We start from the raw sequence: 1,783 nt of genomic DNA on the forward strand, positions 1-1,783 counted from the left end.
CAATCTTTGCCTCCACAACATGATCAGATAATCTGGTGATGATAAGTCTTGTACCATTACATAGACCCATTGAGTGATCTATGTTTCTCAACAACATTATCGGAGATCCAACCTTTAAAGTTAAAGAATGGTTAGGTATGCCAGACGCTTTCAAGCCATTGAGGAACTCAGGAGTGTGCATATCAGCGAGGATACCATTGCCAGCATCAGATTTACACACAGTATCGCAACTTAGATATGTCTTGCTCTCCGCCACATGCAAATCAGTCATATACTCATTTATTGCATTGACAACGTCTAGTGTGGGTGCCAAAATTGCCCTATTTGATATGTATTGTAGTTGGCAACCGCCTTCCTTGAACAATGGAAATGTACTCTCAACAATTGTGGCTATGTCATTACCATTAGCTGGCAACAACATTTCATCAGGGATGAGAACGTTCGAATACCCATCATTAGGTCCTCCCATTGTGCCATCTCCTATAGCAGCTAGCCAGGATGCAAATTCTTGAACTGTTTTGAGATCAACTGTTGATTCTTTGTTTGAAAGTCTAAGATTCTTTGTTAACCTTAGCACTTGACATGATTCCCAAAGGTATGAAGAGTTTATTGAAGCTGAAACGATGTCTTGGCGTGTACCTTTAGGGATCACTGGCAGAATTTGTCTGAAGTCACCACCAAGTACTACTGTTTTGCCTCCAAACGTCCAGTTCCCAGCATTACTATCAGTGAACCGCAGTAGATCACGCAATGTCCTATCTAATGCCTCGAAGCAATGCTTGTGCATCATGGGTGCTTCATCCCATATTATTAGTTTGCACTGTATAACGAGTTCTGCTAAGTTACTACCTTGTGTGATGTTGCATGTCGAATCCTTTGTGACTGCAATTGGTATTGCAAACCTCGAGTGTGCTGTTCGCCCACCTGGAAGCAATAGAGATGCAATTCCACTGGAAGCAACGTTGATGACAATATCACCTCTCGACCGAATTTTGGCAGATAACGCTCTCCATACAAATGTCCTCCCAGTTCCACCGTAGCCGTAGACAAAGTACAAACCCCCCTTCTGTTGGTCTACGTCGTTCACTACAGTTTCGTACACAAGCTTTTGCTCTTCCGGCAATTTGCTCTCCATTATTTGACTCTCCTTTAACAATGCCTCACGGTCGTAATCAAGCTCATCCCACAACAATCGATTTTCACACCGCACAGCATCATCGTAGTTTGGAATTGGCATGTGAGGGTAATCTTTCAATGACTTGTTGTACGACTGTAACAAACGCTCTATTTCAATCAAGGCCAAATTCTTCTTCTCGTCATCAGACAAACACAAATCTAAAAATTGTGAAAGACAATGTTAATTAAACATATTATGATTAAATAATATACGAAAGGGATATTATACCAAACGAATTCTAATTTACCTTCTTGTTGCAACACTTTGCGCTTGTTAAATTGTACATCTTCTACAAGATGTTGCCACACTACATCCCACACGTTTTCTGGCCGGTTGACCAAGTTGGAAGTAAGTAATATGACAAATAATTTCCTCATCGAGTAGGCAGTAGACCAATGGCTTGCTTCGACAATGGCGTCAATGTATTCTTTATCATCGTCTAACAAACCTCTAGCGTAACACGCATCTCGAAATGTGGGGTATATGACACCCTTATATGACTTGATGTTCTCCCAATTAGTCGGTCCTCGAACTACATTTAGAAGACATCTCAAGTAGTATATTTCACCACTTCCTGGAGGTACATAAAAAATTCTTCCAATTGAG

At 41.0% G+C, this 1,783-nt stretch overlaps 1 protein-coding gene across 1 annotated transcript in view; it reads right to left on the reverse strand.

The window, feature by feature from the left end:
• LOC116007851 (ATP-dependent DNA helicase pif1-like) overlaps positions 1-1,554 on the reverse strand; it is a 2,879-nt gene extending 1,325 nt beyond the window's left edge. Inside the window, exons 1-2 of the mRNA XM_031248518.1 lie at positions 1,425-1,554; positions 11-1,335 (exon numbers count right to left, since the gene is read on the reverse strand). Coding sequence (XP_031104378.1) covers positions 11-1,335; positions 1,425-1,554 — 1,455 coding nt within the window. The remainder of the gene's footprint in view (positions 1-10; positions 1,336-1,424) is intronic.
• Between the last annotated feature and the right edge of the window lie 229 nt (positions 1,555-1,783).

This window comes from Ipomoea triloba, chromosome 16, assembly GCF_003576645.1.
Source record: "Ipomoea triloba cultivar NCNSP0323 chromosome 16, ASM357664v1".
NCBI lineage: Eukaryota > Viridiplantae > Streptophyta > Magnoliopsida > Solanales > Convolvulaceae > Ipomoea > Ipomoea triloba.